The 18,241-nt window shown below is 36.6% G+C and overlaps 1 protein-coding gene across 3 annotated transcripts; it reads right to left on the bottom strand.

Annotated features, from left to right (window-relative positions):
• Positions 1 to 2,316: 2,316 nt before the first annotated feature.
• On the bottom strand, positions 2,317 to 12,304 carry LOC129452704 (uncharacterized). Of its 3 annotated transcripts, XM_073861882.1 has the most exons (11): positions 12,141 to 12,162; positions 11,527 to 11,575; positions 10,406 to 10,485; positions 10,129 to 10,323; positions 9,819 to 9,981; positions 9,247 to 9,348; positions 6,135 to 6,242; positions 3,959 to 4,357; positions 3,449 to 3,516; positions 2,985 to 3,028; positions 2,317 to 2,553 (listed from the first exon to the last, which is right to left on the bottom strand). In XM_073861882.1, exons 4-11 carry the CDS (start codon positions 10,321 to 10,323, stop codon positions 2,496 to 2,498), a joined length of 1,137 nt encoding a protein of 378 aa, XP_073717983.1. In that variant the 5' UTR covers positions 10,406 to 10,485; positions 11,527 to 11,575; positions 12,141 to 12,162; the 3' UTR covers positions 2,317 to 2,495. The 3 variants fall into 3 exon arrangements, with proteins under 3 accessions (XP_073717983.1, XP_073717980.1, XP_073717982.1); XM_073861879.1 differs by lacking the exon at positions 10,406 to 10,485 and having other exon boundaries at positions 11,515 to 11,575; positions 12,141 to 12,304; XM_073861881.1 differs by lacking the exon at positions 10,406 to 10,485 and having other exon boundaries at positions 12,141 to 12,304.
• Positions 12,305 to 18,241: the final 5,937 nt, after the last annotated feature.

Genomic DNA, 18,241 nt, shown 5'->3' with positions numbered 1-18,241 from the left:
ACACATTAAGGTCAGACACACACACAACATACATTCACCTGCTGTCTCTCAGGCTGTGGCACATCCACATGTATCTCACAGCCACTGCTGTCTGTCCGTCTCCTAATATAAAAATTTGTGTTTTACTTCATGGCTGTACATTTTTTATGAAGTTAGTGTATTTGGTGAAGTAGAGATCTCTTATAGATATTGTGGCAGTAAAGGAGGAAGTGCATCTCTGTCTTGATCTCTCCTGTCCTACAGCGAACACCCTTTGCTCTCTGGGTAACCAGCTCTTTATGTTTTTGCCGGTCTAGATGGCTATACAATTTGATCTCTCAGTAAAGTCACCATGATCTCAAAAGATCCTCATAATGTTGTCACAGTGTGCTTAGGTCACAGTATGAGGTCACTGCACGCTCACTGTGAGCTCATACTACCCCATAAAGGATATGACAAGTACCAGATGTCTCTCAGAGAGCTAATATAGGTTTACTAAATGAAAAACATGTTGCCGAGACATCCTTTAATTGCGAATGATATCTGCCAATAAAACAAAAAGTGAAAGAGACATGATTGTCTCTGCATTTAACCCATCCACTGAATAGTAAATCCATTCACTGCAAGTCATGAACACACACAAACGCACATAGACACAGGGCAACTATAACTGCAATAGGCCTACCCCAAAATTCAATCACTTCCTGCCAGCTGTGAAAATCGAACCACCACACTCTGGGTTACATCCCAGTCTGACTCTCTAATCATAGGCCACAATGCTTGGATAAAACAAATCTGTGAATCCTGGTCACTTTTACCTCCAATATGTGTGAGCTTTCTAAAACCTTTATTTAGGCTTCTTGATGCCATAATGTTGTTGTTATTGTTGACATTTTATCGCTTATGTATACACATTAGGCAACACACCATATGGCTGTATAAAATGCTGTGTAGAAAGTGTCCTAAATTTGATCCTATGATAATTCCTATAACATTCCTTAGAAGTTATAGGCAAGACAGGTGACGTTCTACTCTTGGGCCAACATTTTCCAGACATGTGTGCTGCCCTGCTATAGCAGAGTGTGTGTGCATTCACTGTGCACTATGTGAAGTCATGGCACCCTCATTGTGCACTCATACTGTACAATGAACTCAACATTCTGAAATCACAATTAATGAACTCACGTATAGCTCACACTCTGATTATCACCGTATGTGAATGGTGTAATGTCACTGTGATCATCGTGTCATCTCACGTGTTGACTGACTGTGCTCACTGAGCCTGTATTAACATTATTATTGTTGTTGTGGCTGTTGGTGTTGTTTCAGTCTGATGGCAGTTATTAGCCAATATTGTTACAGAATTTGCCCCTTAAATATTCTGTAGATAGATAGATATGTGGAATTAGGGTTAGGGACATTTTAGTGGTGTATGTGTCTGTCTCTCTCTCTCTGTATGTGTGTGTCTTTCTGTGTGTGAGTGTTTACTGTATAAAAACTATGGAGAGTCCCTACAAGGATAGTGAACCAGACATGTGTGTAGCCTAATAATAATTATTATTCATTACATTTATATAGCACTTTTCTGGACACTTAAAGCGCTTTAAATATTAAAGGTGGACATTCAACCACCACCAATGTGCAGCATCCACCTGAATGATGCGACCCCAGCCATATTGCACCACACCAGTTTATTGGTGCAAAGGAGACAACATATGTGTGTGTGCTTGTTTTGACCATACCTGTAAGGACCAATTGTCCTCAATTATAAGTTGTTATACTTTACAATAGTGAGGACATTTGACTGGTCCCCACTTGTTAAAAAGGCATATAATCAGCCAAAATGTTATTTAAATCTAGTGCGTGAAGATGTTTCTGTAATATGGGTAGGAGCAGAGGCGAGGTTAGGTGATTCATAACAGATGTAAATTATTGACTACATTGTTCAGTTATCTCAAAACCCAGAGGTGTATATGAATGGTGAGGGGCATCATTTAACAAAAAGTTTTGTTCTGGTATTAATAGTATTTAATCCCTGTCTTCCTTGTGTTCTTACCTGCAGAGAAAGGAAATGCCAGCTTCAGTTGTTTGCTCATTTGGCAAGGTCCAAATATGTATTGGTCTATCTTACATATTTTAGATTTAAAAACCCATCTTGACTGTGAGCTAACATGTGCTTTATGGTAATGAATAACAATAAGAATAAGAATCTGGTTTTATCAGATTTTTTAGCAGTAAACATCACTAAATACACTTAGTTACAGTGAATATATATTTGGCCTTAAAAGACAAATTATAAACAATCTTTAAAATGAAGAGTATAGGAAGAAACAGAGCCAGTGACATATTGTTTTTAATGTTGTTTAGTCATCAAACACACAACACAGAATGACTATATGCTTTACAAAGCAAGCACAAAACAAAACAAAACAAAACAAACATACTGTATATCAGAACTCTGTAACTGTCATAAAAGGCTTGACACATCTTAACACAACAAACACACACACACATCTTCAGGATAAACTCTGAATGTTTCCACTTGGCTCCCAGGAGTTCTTCCACTTTTTCCCACTGTAAGACAGCAATAGTGTTACTATAGTCACATTATTTATTTATGTTCATTACTAGGATACAATAAATACCAACTTGTCACTGTACAATAAGACATGTAGGTTTTAGGTATGCATGCGTTCTATTTTTTAATATTCCATGGGGTAATGATGGTATGATCATAATGATGGGAAAAAAATCATTTTTAACCATACATTTCAATTTATTTTATATTGAATGTACTACACTGCAAAACATTATTACTTTGTTATGTGACTTGCTTGACAATTTGACTTTAGTGTCACTGATCGATCTTGCGGTTAAAGATGAATAAATGTTAATGTAAAGTTTATTATCTTTATGTTATTGTGTTTATATAAATAAATGTTTTTTGTTGTTGTTAATTCTGTTCAATTTTCAACAGTACAGTAAACATCAGATAATATGCATACCATCCAGAGCAAGGATGCCACTGAACCAACACCTCCGTATGGCCCTTAGCAAAAACAAAAAGAAACAAGGAGAAGTTAATGACATTATTCTAACACATACAGTATAAGTTACACTTTTACTAACAATAATACTGCTAAATGGTAAAGACAACATTAAATCCAAGTGAAATCAAAGTAATATTATTAGTCAGTGGAACTAAGTGTAACATAATAAAACTAATGGATTTTATAAAATAAAACTTATGGGATATATAAAACATGGGACCAGTTTTTATTTTTTTGTCAAACTACGTAAATTGTGAAGTAAAATATTACTTTTTAAAATCCATAGTTGAACATTTTAACATGAATTATTTGAATACCTAAACCCTACATTATTATTTAGTATATTTGGCAATGTTTACAACACACAGCAAATTGATATTGTTATTGTCAATGTGTTTTTTTTTCTTTTTGAAACAAACCTCCCTGATTCTTTTCCTTATTATTTTTTTGTAAGGGAAACTGGTTGATTCTTCATGCATGGGGCATTCTGTAACAAATTAAAGGATGGTTATTATTTGTAACAGATATAAGTAAAACATAAAGTCCAACAAACATCTTAACATTACCATGAGTGTCATGGATAAAGACATTTTTCAAAGGACAATTAGACTTTTAAAAAGTTGTTAATGTAATCATTTTATTGTTTTTATCCAAAAGGGCTTACATATGAAGCACTCAGATCAAAGAGGCAACAAAAAGGACAAGCGTGTGTTAAAATAAATAGATAAATAAATAAATGTTGCAATATGTGCAAAAGAAAATATTACAATATGTACATTTGTAGAATTCAAAAACAGTCCTTTTCAAAAAACTATGAGAAATGCATTCTTACAATTGACAAAACTGTTTCACAGTGCAAAATCAAGCATAGTTTTTATTTGTCAAATAAATAAATAAATAAAAACAAAAATTAACAAATTCACACATACCTTTAGGGTCTGCTTTCCTCTTTATTTGTCCTTTTTTCCGTGAGGAAGATACTGGGCTTAGACTGCCTAGCTCAGTGGAAAGTTTAGAACAGGTAGAAAGGGTAGAGGTTGGTGGCAGAGGAGAAGCCGGGGAAGAAGATACAGAACTAGACAGAGAGGACTTGAAAACAGGATGAGTCTGGGGGGACACCAGAGGAGCGATGGATAAAGGCATAGGAGAGGGGGTGGTAAAGGAATCAGGAGAAGCCAAAAAGGAAGATGCAGGAGGAAGGAAAAAAGTGACAGGCTCATGCGTAAGCTCTGAATCAGAGTCTGCTGTGGAGTCTGCTGGTGGAGTCTGTGTGTTGTTTGTTGCAGGACTCTCTTCCATGCTGCTTGCTGCTTTATCTGCGTTTGCCACTGTTGGAAAAATACAATTGTGAAAAATTATGTAATCAACACATTTTAAACAAATCTATTTAAAGTCTGGAATACACTATACAATTCGTAACCTCTTTCCAGGCACAAGAAACTAAAATGCTTAGGAGACACCTAAACAATAAAAACAATTTCACAGACAGGGCTTAGACCAGGGGTCTTCAAGAGTTTAGCTCCAACTTGCCTTAGCAGACCTGCTTGAAAGTTTCTAGTACACATAATTAGACCTTGATTATGGAAATAACTTTTAGCTAACACAGAAATAGCTTTTAGCTATTTCTGTGTTGTTGATCTTGTTCAGGTGTGTTTAATATGGGTTAGAGATAGACTCTGCAGGACAGTGACCCTTCAGGACATAGTTTGGAGACCCCTGGCTTAGGCTATGTTTACATTAATGTGGTTATCCTTTAAAACGCGTTACTTTTGCTACGTTTACGCCTTTCATCTACACTACACCACCGTTTTCGACCCTCATAAACGGATTCGTTGCAGACCCTGTTTTAGTTTGAGAACTCAGACGTTGCGCTGAGTGTAAATGTAGATGGAGTCTTATGTAAACTAACAGCTGATGTTAACGTGACAGCGCATCATTTTCAAGGTAAAAATTATTTTTATTCAGGTAAATGGAGGTTTGCAATGGAGGTTTTGCCAAAAATAGTAAACATCTACCAACCAGCTATTATAAACACTATGTCAGAATGTTTTAACATGTATTCTTATAGATAATGTCTGTTTTACATTTATGTTTGAGTATTGTTAGGTTTGAATATTGTTGTAATGTTGTTGTTGTTTTGTTTAAATTTAGTTAGCTTATTACAAAAGATAGACTGTAATTTTAAACGCCATATAGGGCGTTGTAAAGGCCAATATGACGGGAGAATTGTAATGGGTCAGACATTATTTTTGAGTTTAATTTAAGTTTTGTTAGCTACTTTAAAATAAATTTCGTTTCATATAATTTGTCTCCTAATTTTAATCAATGTTTTGTTGATACGTTTTGTGAATATAAATTAATAAAAACAATAAACTCAACAACGTCATTAATATTTAATGCTCCTTTAGCCACTTGAGCTTTTAGCTATTTCTGTGTTGCTAGCGGAGGACGTGCACATACCTCTCACACTTTTAAAAATTAATGCAATACAGTAAGCATTTCTCTTACTATGTTTGATTGAAGTTTGCATTTGCTGAAATTTATTTTTGCTTCAAGTTAGTTTAGTACTGTTCACTTGAATGCTTTCTTTTTAAATCATAAAGACCTTTCTGTTTAGTTATAAAATCAAAATTAACCTATTAATCATATTAATATGTTGCAGGGGCAAGCTAAAACAGTATAAGACTTTCCCAAACACATTTTTATAGGTTCAAAATTAGTGTCTGTTGTAGTTGCCAGCAAAGGACCCAGGTATTAATTTTTTTCAATATCGCACACCCCTAGGCTGCATAAATGTGCAAAGGTAAGCTATTATTAGAGTAATAAGTTATTTTACACTTTTATGTGCATGCCCAGTTACGTGATTGGTCATGTTTCATGCGTTTATGGTGTGGATGAAGATTATTTTTAAAATGCCAGTATAAACGAGGATCGTTTTCATTTTAAAATGCTGTTTTAAAACGCAAATGCTCTAATGTAAACAGGGCCTTAGACTACACCCGGATTAGGCTATAGTTCAATTAAGGGATTTAAGTAGCTTTTATAAACTTGCCTTAGTAAAACAACAACAACAACATGTCAGTTCTATTGAATGAGACATTTTACCATTACAGGTGGAAAGAGGTGTGGAGTCTGCTGGTGGAGTCTCTGTGCCATTTGTGATTGTGACAGAACTTTCTCCCATGCCGGATACTTCTTTATCTGCCATAGCCACTGTTGGACAAAAGAAAAGTGATGTGCATTGTGAGACAAGTTTCTTTCAGTTACAACAGCTCAAACAAGCATTTTTTTCTGGGACTGGCTTAAGCTTTGTCTGTGAAACTGGAGGGAAAGTGTTATTAAATTGTCTTAAACATGTCTTAAAACATGTTTCATATCCTCCTGTGGGATGGAATCATAGCCTTAAGCTATGAGTCTGTGTCCATCATACACTACATTATTTTCTGTGAAATCTTACTTCCCAGATTGTGTAGGCTGGCCCTGACTTTCGGCAACTAGCATCAATTTCAGAATCAGTGTAAAAATATGTGTGTAAAAATATATATATATATTAGCCTGGGTTTTCCCCATGCTGCCTTGTGCACAAATTTATTCACGCTGCAAGTCTAGCATGGAGACCATGGACCAAATTTTCCCCTCAAATTGGGAACCAATCACAGAACGGGGAGGGGGCAGCAAGACGATGACAACGTCTATGCGACACACACAATTGGATATGAGCTATGTACAGGTTTCCAGTAATGGAAATGTTAAATAAAAAAATATATATATTTTTTTGTTGTTGTTTTTAAGGATGAAACATTTATGAGTGTAATTCTTAAAGAGATCACCCCAAAAAATTATTCTTCATTATTTCCTCACCTTTAGGTTGTTCCAAACCTGTATAAATTTCTTTGTTCTGTTAAAACAAAAAAAAAGATATTTTGAAGAAAGTTTGTAACCAGAACACTTTGGGCCAAAATTGACTTTCATAGTAGTTTTTCCTACTGTGAAAGTCAATAGTGGCCCAAAGCGGTCTGGTTACAAACTCTCTTTAAAATATCTTTATTGGCATTCAGCAGAACTAAGAAATGTATAAAGGTTTGGAACAACCTGAAGGTGAGTAAATGATGACGAAATTTTTATTTTGGATGAACTATCCCTTTAAGTAATGTACACACCGGGACGAATATCGTGCATGATTATCGCTGATGTTTAACGGCTTGTGACTGAACAAAGGGCACCAATGTAAGTGTGCACACCGTTGTGAAAAACGGCAGGGATACTTTTTTTTTTAAATGACCTCAGGTTTGTTTTTTATTTGATGCGCAGTATTAAAAACTGGTGGACCAATGAAATCCCCACTTTTGCGCATGCCTGGAGCTGCTAAAGTTACAGTAAAACATTACTTGGTGGCACTCAAACACAAAACGGTCTTGTCTAGCACACATTTTACCAAGGTGACAAGAAAGAGCCCTACATACTAAGGGTGCTCTGCCAGTTCTTGGACACACCAATAGACGTTTATTATATACATTTTTATTTCGGTATTTTTATTAATTTTTTTATTTTACCTTCGAGAAATATAGTTAAGAACAGAGATGTATAGTAACGAAGTAGAACTACTTGACTACTGTACTTAAGTACTAAAAGGCAGTATCTGTACTCTACTGAAGTATAATTTTTTTCTCCTACTTCCACTTTTACTTAAGTACATATTTTCGATGAGTTTAATACTTTTACTTTACACTCAAATGTTACGAATCATTACAAACCCACATTATCACTGCCAGAGCGAGGATACACATTAGACACACATAGTGGTCTAAACCAATCGGAGATAGTGAAGGGCGGACCCCTCCCTTCCTCTCACCACAAATATGAGCAGTGGTTGTGGACAAATGTGAAGCGAAGAGAGAGCCAAAGTGCGTGAAAAAGAGAGAAAATGTGCGAGAAAGGGCGAGTGTGCGCGAAAGAACGAAGCCTAAATCCATTAAAACATCTTGTACCTTTACCATTATATAGACTAATATTTCATTAAAGGTGCAGTGTGTAAATTTAAAAGGCATCTAGTGGTGAGGTTGCGACTTGCAACCAACGGCTCAGTCCACTGACCAACCCTCGCTTTTGAAATACATAAAGAAGCTACGGACAAACATTTCATCGTCGGAGACAACGTCGTAAAAAGGTTTGTCCGTTAAGGGCTTCTGTAGAAACAGGGCGGCACAAAATGGCGACTTCCATGTAAGGGGACCCTCTGTGTATGTAGATAAAAATGTCTCATTCTAAGGTTATAAAAACATAACGGTTCATTTTAAAAGGTCTTTATACACCCCTGATCATATAGTTTTGTATATTATTTTGCATTTCTTTCAAGAGATCCTTCTAAAAATTACACACTGCACCTTTAATACTGAATTCTCTATCGCCATATCAGTTGAATTAATCTGAACATTCCTGTCCTTGTACTCCTGCTACAGCCAAAGGAATTGTGAGTGTCCTTTAGCTTAAACATTTAAAATAATACAAACAATTAAATTTTTTATTCAAACTTTTGACTGTTTTCTTTAATAACTACATTACACACTACTTGTACTTTTAGTTGCAGTACTTGAGTAGTATATTTTAAAATAAACTACTTGCAATACTTAAGTACAAAACATTTTTAATACTTTAGTACTTCCACTTAAGTGCTGTGCCTAAAGAGCACTTCAACTTCTACTCAAGTCACTTTTTTGATAGAGCACGTCTTGTACTTTTACTCAAGTCTGGGTCCCTAGTACTTTATACATCTCTGGTTAAGAATGTCTATTTTATAAATATGTTTATTTGCACTACTCTTCCCTTGCACTACTGTCATTGTAACTTATTTGCACCATTGTTTCTGACTACCATCTCCTCATAACATGTATATGCCATATATACATTTTATATCTGTATTTTTATCTTCTTTCATTTTATTCATATCATAAATATGTTTTTTTCGTTATCAATCAGCACAAGCACTATAACTGTCAGGGAGTGAATTTGCACGTTCACTCTGCGAATCACCAGTAAAAATCGCTTGGGTATGAACACAAAAAACGTCTGAAATTACACTTGCAATAAGCATGCACGATAATTGTCCTGGTGTGTATGGGGCTTTAAGGTCTGCCTTTGGACAGATACTAGTATTTGGTGCATGACAGGTAATAGGACCACAAAACTGTATGCTGTACAAAAAAATAAGACATTTTACCATTACAGGTGGACGGAGGTGTGGAGTTTGCTGGTGGAGTCTCTGTGCCATTTGTGACAGAACTTTCTCCCATGCCGTTTACTTCTTTATCTGCAATAGCCACTGTTGGACAAAAGAAATTGTGGATAGGATAATAACAATAATTCAATAATAATACAGCTCAAATAAATACAATTAATTAAGTTTAAGTTCACCTATGGGTTGTACTGTATTTAATAATGTGATATCAATTTGACATGATCAAAATAATACAAAGCCCCACTTAAGTGTTCTTATGTAATTTCAAATATCTAAAAATGATACTTCAAGGTTAAATGTATAAAAATATTTATAAATAACACCAATATGTGTTGTAAAATGTTAGTCCGGTTGAACAAGACATTTTTAAATAAGAAATAATGCTACAAACATCATGTTGTTCACATGTTAAAATTTTTTTTTTTAAACCTAATGTGAGGGAAAAAATGAACTCTGCAAATGTATGTATTGTCGATAAAACCTATTACTAATGTCTTTAATGTAAAGTTTATTCTGCAATATGTTAAAATTTTGTGCACATTTGTGTTTATTACCATTAAGAAGACTTTCGTATAATCTCTTTATAGTAAGAAAAGCGTCCTGAGTGTCTTCGGTTTCATTCTTCCATGGGCAGAAGCATTCAGCAGAGAAACCATTTGAGGTTCTCCTGGCAAGGAGAAGGACTGGGTACCTCTCTAAAAGTTCCCACTTGTGGAGCTGGAATGAAATTGAGACACAATCATAAGACTAAAAACGGGATAAATAATTACAATTTCACAGGCATGAAACACACACACGCGCACGCACGCACGCACGCATTATTTACTTATTATTTTATGACTAACATTTGAAAGATAAACCTACCAGAAGATTTGTTGAATCATAAATTTTGTTCACACTGCAGTTTTTTTTTTGTCTGTCTATCCATTCCTGGGAAAGCTGTTTCTTTTTTTTCTCAAGCATTTGCTTATATGGCTGTTTGGCCCTACAGTGTGGACATGTTTTGCTGGCTACTCCAATCTTTTCCCTGCATGTGTAGCAATCCTTTAGAGTAGGCATCTGTAAAAAGAAACATACGGTAAATGATGATTAGAACACAGCATGCTATGTAATGAGGGCATAAGAAATATTTTTTTCACACCTAGTATGTTGACAAGTCACCGTCTTCGAAAATATTGTCAAGAGTTTGTTGTTATGCCCCCTAATACTGACTAGTTCTACCTGTAAGACATTCGTTCATCTTCAGAACAGAAATTTTTATTTTTTTTGATGAAATCTAAAGGTATATGATCCACAAATAGGCAGCAAAATCATGTGACTACAGTGGTTCAACCTTAATATTATGAAGAGACCAGAGTACTTTTTGTGCAATATAACAAAACAAAAATAACAACTTCATTAACCAATTTGAACCATTTCCATACATCAGGAACTAATGCAGGCATCCTTGCTTACGTTCGAATGTCAACTAAATATTGCCCGAAGCAGAGCCCAAGAGCAGCATGACACATGTACAGTATGTGATGCTGAGGCAAAATTCGGTCAATAATGAGTCGGCATTCGGATGTAAACAAAGAAGCCTGCACTGAGTTTACTACGTCAACTATGTATGACAGTTTAAACTGCTGAATAAAGTCTTTATTTTTTTTGTTTTAGCACACCAAACGTATTCTCATCGCTTTATAACATTAAGGTTCATCCACTGTAGTCATGTTGACTATTTTAACCATGTTTTTAACTACCTTTCTGGATGTCAAAGGGTGCAATGGTGTTGTTTCCTATGTGTGCATCAAATACCCTCAGATTTTATCAAAAATATCTTAATTTGTAGTCCGAAAATGGACGTTCCACATTCATAAGAAGTTTGTCCATCTTCAGACCACAAATTAGGTTAAATTACAGAAATTTCAGGCATGTCACTCATCTCATTGCAATATGTTAACTGAATAACACTGGATATAACTTATTGTATAGTTTAATAGAATAATGTATTTTGGTTATACAAATCAAGTACAACCTAACTATAGTGATTGTTTTACTAGCTGTAGACCAGCATACTATGAGAATCTCTATAGCTAGTTTAATAAGACATGTTGCTGATACAGTTTTGTACTTTTTCTTGTTAACTAAATCTTTTGGGGTTTCTTATATATGGCTTCATGCATATATAGATATATATAGATGCATGTGACTGTGTTTTGTTAATTTGATGCATGATTATGTTTAAGTGGATCAAAAACATCACATTACTTGGTTAATCACCTTTGTTGTCTGTCTTCTAGCGTTATTTGTTCTGTTCCTAGATTTGCACCTGTATAAAGGAATCAGAGGGAAAAAAAACAATGTATTTGCATGATCGAGTCAGATAAGCGAAATATGTGTGGCACCATGCACGTTTTCAAAATGTGTGCACTTTTACATAGTCCCTTAACCACAACGTTTCCAATTTCGAATCAATATCGCAAGATACTAACTTTACTAAATGATCTAACCCTAAAAAATGTTAAAATTATGGGAAACATACCTTGTTGATTTGAAACGCGACGAATACTGAACAGACGACAGAATTATAACGTTATAGGCCTAACGTTCTTAATATTTGTCCAATGACAAAAATCGATTTTTTTCGAATATTTATTGTGACGACGTATTTTAATAAAAGCAAAGTTCAATGTCACTTATGTTCGTAATGTTTAACTTTTGCATTTATTTATTTATTTGTGATATTTCGTAATGTCCTTTTACTTTATTCCCAAGTAGCATAACGTACCTGAACAACTACATCACCACAAACAAAGATGAAACAACACAAAACGCCCTAGCATTATTATTTTGTTATCAAATTATTAGATTATCAAGGTTCACTGATAACATACCTGTAATCCTCGTTTATGGTAGAGACCCACAATGCATCAAGGCGAAGAGGCTGTGGCCCATCTCCCGCTGCCGGTAGGGGCGCTATTTTATGATACGCTATAGGTAGTCGTATTTGAGCAAAGGTGCATACGACCATGTTAGTCGTATGAGTTGGAGAACTTGTTGAGATAGATAGATAGATAGATAGATAGATAGATAGATAGATAGATAGATAGATAGATAGATAGATAGATAGATAGATAGATAGAGAGATGTGTGTCATGACTGTGTGTCCTCATCATTTGTCATCACTTGCCCCTGTGACACTTCATGCACACAACACTTCTCAATGTGTCAAAACATCTTAGTCCTTCTGCGTCTGCTAGACAAAACAATAGCTGAATCAAACCTTTGCCTTCAGTTCATATACATTAGACTTCTCCTCTGAATGGTCTACTGGCAGAAGGTCATGTTAGGGCTAGCTCTCATGTGAGACACTTGTAGACCTGTGCTTGATAGAGAAATGAAGAAAAGCCTTTGCAGAGTCAGTCACAACAAAGGTAATGTATTTGCAGATTGTTTCAAAAAGATAATATCTGGGGTTTCCTTTGCCACGACCAGCAACAGGATATGCAGGGGAAATATAGTTTGATCCAAGCCTAAAGTATCCAAGATACAGGTCATCTCTGAATTTTGGTTAACATTCCTGATTTGACATACCCTCCAGTCGGATTGGGCTCAATGCAGTAGCCGGAGATATTCCCTGAGTTTTTTTTACTGTAGGTGTGCCAGAGGCCTACACAACCAACAGCTCCCAGGTGCCATATCCAAAATTGTATAAACTCCAATTTTCACCATTTTAAAAATGGCCACTTGTTGAGCCAATTCTTCCTAGGTTTTGTTTCTGCACAACTAAACCTTTTGTGATTTTGCTTTCTTGCCACCTTTACCTATGGCTGCTTACAGGGGGACTCATACAGTACCTTAACATGTAAATGTTTCTGTAAAGCTGCTTTGCAACAATTCACACTGTGAAAAGTGTTATAGATATACTGAATTACACCGGTAAGGGTGAACACCAACTTCTCCTACTTGGTCTTCATCAAAAACATGAGCAGAGACTCCTAGAAAACCTTGGGGGCTGGACTTACCACCAACCTTGATGCCGAAACCTAAGACTGTCCTGGTATTACAGTTAATGTTGGGGGCTAATTAAAAAGGTGCGGTTGACAACAAAAAGCCAAGATTGCTCCGTTCACTTTTTTATGATTCATCCACAACATTAGAGATTTATCCACAATATCAGGGTTGAAATGAGCAGCCTGCAGTTTTAACAGGCCTGGGAGGCATGAACATATTTTTTGCACATAAAAGCAATACAATTCATTACAAAGCTACTGTAGTATTACACAGTTTGTATTTCAGCTAGCTATTCTTTCCCTGGAGTTTTAGAAAGATGAAGCTCTTCAGACAGAAACTTCGCCCCTGAAGAACGCTAATATGACACAGTGGAGGGTCGTCAAGTGTGCAAGTCTATTAGGTCTTGAAGCTGTTTTGTAACTTTTTACTAATGATATATCACACTCAATAGGAAAGGCTAAAGACGCAGACCCACTATAGGTCATTCTCTACGACTCCAGTTTAAAGCCAGTCAGGAGCTGATACACAAGTCGACTTTTCACAAGAATACACTGGCATATACCATATCGATTACTTTTGCCTAAGCTTACAATATTTCACATTATTTTAAATTATAAATATTTTAATAAATGATGATACTACTTAAAAGGAATTTAAATTTTTGGGTGAACTATTCCCTACATGTACTTTTTTAAGAGGCTATTATTACCCTGTAGATAGTTTCTGCCAATAAACAGCTTCTGGTCAAGACAGCCACGGTAAGTGCTAGAAGACATACATGGCCTGACAGCTGGCATCCACTGGGCACAGTCGTGGCATGCTATGATGGGAATGCCAAGTTAAAGCATGTGGGTGTGAAGGCCGACTGCCATCTGGACCTGACTGTTCCACTACGCTCTGGTCCAACACCAGTGCCCCCGGACACACAGGAGACAATCCCGCAAGCCTTTTCACCAGTGCTCGACATAACCCCGGTCCAAAGATGGATGGCACTTGCCCTCATAACTGTCACCCTTGGCTGCGGGCTCCCAACGTCAGCCAACTACCAAAGTAGGGTTCATTTCCGTTTGGATAGCTGTGACTAATGTGCGGGTCATCTTTGGAAGAATGTTGGAAATCAAGCCTGAACATCAGAATGGCTTCACACACAGCACAATCTGAGAAACCGTTCTGAAAGTCAACAGGGTACAATTTAAAAACAGCAGATCAAACATATTCATTTTAGCTTCTATTGGATTTCTGTCACTTGTTGTTATTGAGATATATTCTCGTAGTAGCACACTGGGTATACTTTACAGATGGAGCGCCTCAATGATAGCCAAAAAAAAAGAAATGCATGAAAGCATATAGAATTGTTACATGATCGCAGTTAGGTGGGTGAAGAATTTTAGGAGAAAATATTCATTACTGACAAGAGAGTTAAAAAATTCAATGTGATTCATGTTTCATGCAAAAGGGTTTCATCAGAAAATATCCACTAGGACAGATACATTTGTATGTATAAAATGCTAATGTAAAATAGTGGGGATGTTAGATATACAGTAGTATATAGCTTTTGAAAAGAAGAGTCTAAGCAAATATTTACTACACGTTTTAAAAGAGCATTTAAAGACCATTTAGCAAAATGTCTAATCTGCTGTATCATGTACAATAAAAGTAGATGCTGACAGGACAGGTGATTTAAAAGCACATTAATAACATTTTAAAAGCAGTCCATGTAGACATCTGCATTAAAGGGAACATTTCACCAGACCTTTTTAAGATGTCAAATAAATCTTTGGCGTCTCCAGAGTACATATGTGAAATTCTAGCTCAAAATACCATATAGATAATTTATTATTACGTACATGTTAAAATTGCCACTTTGTAGGTGTGAGCAAAAATGTGCCTTTTAAATGCAAATGAGTTGATATCTGCACTAAATGGCAGTGCCGTGGTTGAATAGTGCAGATTAAGGGTCGGTATTATCTTCTTCTGACATCACAAGGGGAGCCAAATATCAATGACCTATTTTTTCACATGTTTTCATAGAATGGTTTACCAAAATTAAGTTACTGGGTTGATCTTTTTCACATTTTCTAGGTTGATAGAAGCAGTGGGGACCTAATTATAGCACTTAACTCTCTTAATATCTCGTCAATCAAGAGAAAACGCTTCCCTGCCAATGACGAGTATTTCCGTCTTTCCGCAAAACCGCTATTATCCATCAGGTGGCCCTTCCGCAACTTTTTAAACGCGGAAGTATTGCCCTATGGCAAGCGGCTGCATGTCCGTGTCTGTTTTAAAGATCACTCTGAATGGGATCTCTATGAAAGTCCGTCACAAAAATGGAATTATCTTTGCTTTTTGCTCAAAATGTGGTGTTTTTGCAGAAACCTACTCATGTTCAAAAGCTGATTACAAAAGAACTACTGAAGGTAGGATGAAACTTTTTTTGAAAGCAGAGGGTCTGTTCGTTCATATTGTATGTTTATATATTTAAAGAAGAACATTTTCTGGAAGGCATTAAACTTTTGTGAAAATCATGAAAAACGCTGGTGCTGGCTGGCAACTTTTTAAAAAAATGCTGGCGGCGAAAGAGTTAAACATGAAAAAGTCCATGATATGTCCCCTTTAAATTAATTCCCCTGTAGGACATTTCTGTGTGAGAAACACAGTAAAACACAAAAAAAATGTATTATTTACCGAAACTTACAAGCTCGGTCACCATTCACTTTCATTATGAGGAAAACAGCAGCCTGGGTTTTTTGGTAAAAACACATTTTTCCATGAAAAAAAGAAATTTATATTGGTATACAAACATGTGTGGGTAGGTCAGTGATCATAGAATTAACATTTTTGGGTAAACTACCCCTTTAATATACTTATTTGCTTTAATTTAACTTACATTAAAGGAATAGTTCACCCAAAAAATACAAATTCTGTCATTATTTACTCTTCCTCATGTTGTTCTACACCTGTATGAGTTTCTTTCTAATGTGGAAAAAAAAGAAAGAAAAACACACAGCGTTTGGTTGGTACCCATTGACTTTCATAGTAGGAAAAACTATTACAATGGAAGTCATTGGGTACCGCCACCTCTGTGCTTACCATCGGTTATTAAAGGTGCAGTGTGTAAATTTTAGTGGCATTCAGTGGCGAGGTTGGCGGAGAAAACTCAGTAAAAAAAGTTTGCCCGTTAAGGGCTTCTGTAGAAACATGGCGGCACAAAATGGCCCAAAACGACTTTCTGTTACATAAAATGACATCCTAACCCAAACCCAACTCTAATGGTGCGTTTACACCAACCACGTTTCGTCAAAATCCCGTCTAATGTCGCTTGAACAGTTTGAATGCATTCGCGCGTGTAGAGCAGAGTAGACACGCGGAAAAAGCAAGCATTTGACGCACGTCAGAGGCAAAATCCAAGCGTTCTTCCAGGTCGAATAAGTGACTCAGTGCGGAGCTGCCTCCACAGCAGCAGGCAGGCTCCTAATTGGTTAATGCGGCGGGAAATTCCGCCAAAGTTCAAATTCTCCAACTCCGGCATTAGCCGCTAATTTGCTTCAAACACAAAATGCACAAAAAGCACCATTCACGCGTACTGCGCACAACGCTCAATTTGCAAAGAACAAAACACTTGTGACCCCTGCACTAAGAGTGAAAAACATTATCCCCTTTATGTTAATCTTACGTATCACAAACTAAAACTAACATAGATTCTGTGAGCTGTAGTCAACATTTAAAACTTTAATTAAAATACGAGCACGAGAATTTCCAAGCAAAGTTGGAAATGCCTTGGGGCATTACAGATTGAGGCGTTTTAGGAAGGTCTGGATCGGTGATCTGTACAGAATTAAGAATGAACTTCAACTATGCAGATCTTATACATGCACAAACAGCTAAATAAAAAAAACATGAAATTATATTATTTGACCCTCTTAAACGTATACTGATTGTGATAGGATGAAAGGTGTCAGAGATCATTCTCAAGTGTTGTGATTAGCACTGCTGCTGTTGCTGCTTGTGGCGCCACAACAACTGACAGGAGTATGACCTCAAAATACCACGAGAGCATTTTGATAGCAGTCTCCTCTGTATGATTTCTCAAATCGGTCTCACTGGATTTTTATGTTATCTGCCGCTCGGTTTTTGTGGCGCCACATGAAGTCGAAACAAGCCTGTTGGATCAGTCATTGGTTAGATAAGAGTCAAAAAATGGGACAAATAAATTATGCTTATAATACGGGACATACCGGTTAATACGGGACAGTTGGCAAGGATGAACTATCCCTTTAAGCAATGAATATGTCCACATCTCACTACAGTATCAAAGATGAGAACTAGCGGCTGGCAGAAATATTCTCTCATATATGTGCTAAGGTAATAAGGATGGAAATTCAGCATGGCTAATGTACTCTTAACTGCTAATGCTGCCCACCGTTTGGCCGTGGCGCAAAAACACCTAACACAACCGGCTGGGGCTTGATTAAAATCCATGTGCGACCCCGCCGGCCCCCGACAGATGAGGGTGAATATGAATGAGTGAGGTTACTCCTCATGCAGAGGAGGTCTCTTTCCTTGCCTTCACGCACTGTAGCCTCACGCCGTGTGCGCTTGGAATGGAGATGAGAGAGAGCGGGAGGGGTGAAGACATGCTGGGCGGACTGCTGGAAAGCTGGCAAAAACAAATGAGAAGGGTAAAGCTCAAGCAACACTGATCAGCAAGTCAAAAACGGTGGTAAAGGATTACCACAGTCCAGACAGTATTTAATCCATCTGCTAAGATAATGCAAATATTTACTATGCTGGAACAAAGAACAGTCACACCTGTGCCTTAAAAAATGGGTTCATCTCAGGAAAATATTTTCACCACCAAAAAATAAGCTTGTTTGGGGAACCATTAAGAAAATTTTGTAGTGACAAGTAAATGCATTTTCCCCAAAGTGACTACCATTGATTTTACATCATTATGTATCACAGTGAACACACCAGGGGCGTA

Source organism: Misgurnus anguillicaudatus, chromosome 23 (assembly GCF_027580225.2).
Source record: "Misgurnus anguillicaudatus chromosome 23, ASM2758022v2, whole genome shotgun sequence".
Lineage (NCBI taxonomy): Eukaryota > Metazoa > Chordata > Actinopteri > Cypriniformes > Cobitidae > Misgurnus > Misgurnus anguillicaudatus.
The sequence above is the reverse complement of the archived record's forward strand: the minus strand, read 5'-3'. Positions and strand labels throughout refer to the sequence as shown.